The 2,127-nt window shown below is 53.6% G+C and overlaps 1 protein-coding gene across 1 annotated transcript in view; it reads right to left on the bottom strand.

Annotated features, from left to right (window-relative positions):
• Nucleotides 1-1,027: 1,027 nt before the first annotated feature.
• The window catches only part of LOC102029167 (mucin-1-like), a 3,656-nt gene continuing 2,556 nt past the window's right edge, over nucleotides 1,028-2,127 (bottom strand). Inside the window, exons 3-4 of the mRNA XM_005399738.1 lie at nucleotides 1,544-1,650; nucleotides 1,028-1,314 (exon numbers count right to left, since the gene is read on the bottom strand). Coding sequence (XP_005399795.1) covers nucleotides 1,028-1,314; nucleotides 1,544-1,650 — 394 coding nt within the window. The remainder of the gene's footprint in view (nucleotides 1,315-1,543; nucleotides 1,651-2,127) is intronic.

Genomic DNA, 2,127 nt, shown 5'->3' with positions numbered 1-2,127 from the left:
AAAAAAAAAAAAAAAAAAAAATAAAGTATAACCAAAATCTAGAGAATGTTTGTCCCTCTTCATGTAGGAGAGGTGGGGCTGTGCTGATCTGTTGCTCTGCTTTTGAGATGTGACGTCGCCCCCTGAGAGCCTGTACAGCCATATTTCACAGAGGCCACCATAAAACTCTGCCCAGTGTTGTGTGATCCTACGCTTGGGCCTCGGGGACACCACAGACAAGAGCGTGTGTCTGTCCCCACCTCTGTGACTGACTCAGAAACTCCACTGCCAGGAATCCATCTTAAAAAATGAGATTTACAGAGGCAAATGTTTCCTTCAGCTCTGGCTTGAGCTCAATAATTGGGTGTATGGCCATACCACCCTGAATGCACCCGATCTTGTCTGAGTTGAATAACTGGGAAAAGTCCAGAGCAGATGTTGCTGAAAGAACTGACATTGTGGCCACTGAAAATCCCAACGGACAGAGGAAGATGGGGCCTTGTCCCAGGGCATACATGAGATGACTGGCATGACACACTCCCCGCCCAGCAACAGGAACACACAGGCCTGAAACCACAAGGAAGACAGGAAGGAGAGACACCTCCAGGGAGGGCCCTGCTCCTAGGTGAGATGACCGTCACTATGTCCTTTCTTTTTTATTCACTCATAGTGCATTCTGTATTTTACTGTGTTTCCTGCCTAACAGAAACTAACTGGATAGTTTATTGAATATGGGGTGAGAAATTTTTGGGATCCAACTAGGGTTTTCCTTTCCTAGAAAAGCAAGATTAAACAGTCCCCTCCAAGGTTCTGTAACTAAATGCAAATCTAATTGCAGTGTTGTGAAAATTGCAGAGTAGGCAAATGACAGGGACATAAGATGAATGGTGGCTGGGTCTAGCAGCAGGGGAAGCGGGAGGAAATCCCTTTGGGTACAGAACTGAGGAAAATGTTCTTGAACAGAACAGTGGTAAAGGTTGTACAATATTGAGAATGCTCTTAAGGCCATACCAGTCATTTTTTTAAAAGACTAAACCTTAAATTTTATTTAAATTCTATCATCGGCATATCTCAGGGAAGTGAGGGCAGCAGTAAATACAATAAGAAGTAAATCTGGAAGACAAGGGAATGGAAGGTATGGGTCAAGAGCTGCCTCCAGGTAGAGCTCAAGAGGTGACTCCTGCTGTGGAGCCTCCAGGAGTTCCAGCTCTGCAGCTGGCGGCAAAGGGGATCCAGGTGCCGGCTCTTGCTGTGGGGCCAGAGCTTGTGAGGGAGCGGCAGGTGGAGCTGGCACCAGCTCTACAGCTGGGACCTCAGCGTGGGCTGGAGCTGATGCTGAAGTTGCAAGAGGAGAAAAGATCATCCACTGTCCATGTTCCTTCCCAGGCCAAAACCTTCCCACCTCCTGTCAGACACAGCCGTGTGCCCCAACACAGCCCCAGCAAGGCCTCCCAGACTGCGTCCCCCACTGACTGCTGAGTGTCTCCTGGGTCACCCAGCATCTGGAAGCTCTGTGGTGCTCCAAGGCCATCCCCTCCCCACGGGCCCACACCCCAGTCCTTACCCCGGGGCTCAGCCTCAGGGGGCTCAGCGGGCTCCAGGAGAAGCTCAGCCTGGGGCTCCACCTGGGAGTGCAGCTCCAGTGCAGAGTCAAGGACAGGAGCGGTGGACCTGGGGCAGGCAGGAGGCAGCAGGGTGAGAGGCCTGGCTTTTCCTCCCATACTACCTGCCCAGGACACCTGCAGGGAGGGCCATGGGGGCCTCCTGCCCAGTCAGTGCAGTGTCCAGCCCCACCCTCTCCCACCCCCGGTGGGGCAGTGCAGTCCCAGGCAGCCCCGAGAGACTGACAGAAGGCTCCGTGGGAGGGAGTCCTTGCTTAGTGGTGCGACACCTCTGCCTTCTTCAGGGAAGCCTGACAGCGTCTCCCCCGCCGGCCCCGCCTAGCAGGTCAGCTCGGTGAAGACAGATCAGGACCTGCTGTGTCCTTGCACTCAAGGGCGCTGGGCTGCTGCTGCACAAACATCTGAGAAGTGAGGGGCCAGGGGGAGTCTGTCCTGCCTCTCTGCAGTCTCTAGCTCGGGAGGGACATGCCCCGTTCTCTGTGCCTCTTTTGGGCTCCCCTGGCACTGCTGTGTGTCCACATCTAGG

This window comes from Chinchilla lanigera, unplaced genomic scaffold, assembly GCF_000276665.1.
Source record: "Chinchilla lanigera isolate Chin_1 unplaced genomic scaffold, ChiLan1.0 scaffold00066, whole genome shotgun sequence".
Taxonomy (NCBI): Eukaryota; Metazoa; Chordata; class Mammalia; order Rodentia; family Chinchillidae; genus Chinchilla; species Chinchilla lanigera.
Note: the sequence above shows the minus strand (reverse complement) of the source record. Positions and strands in the feature narration are given on the sequence as shown.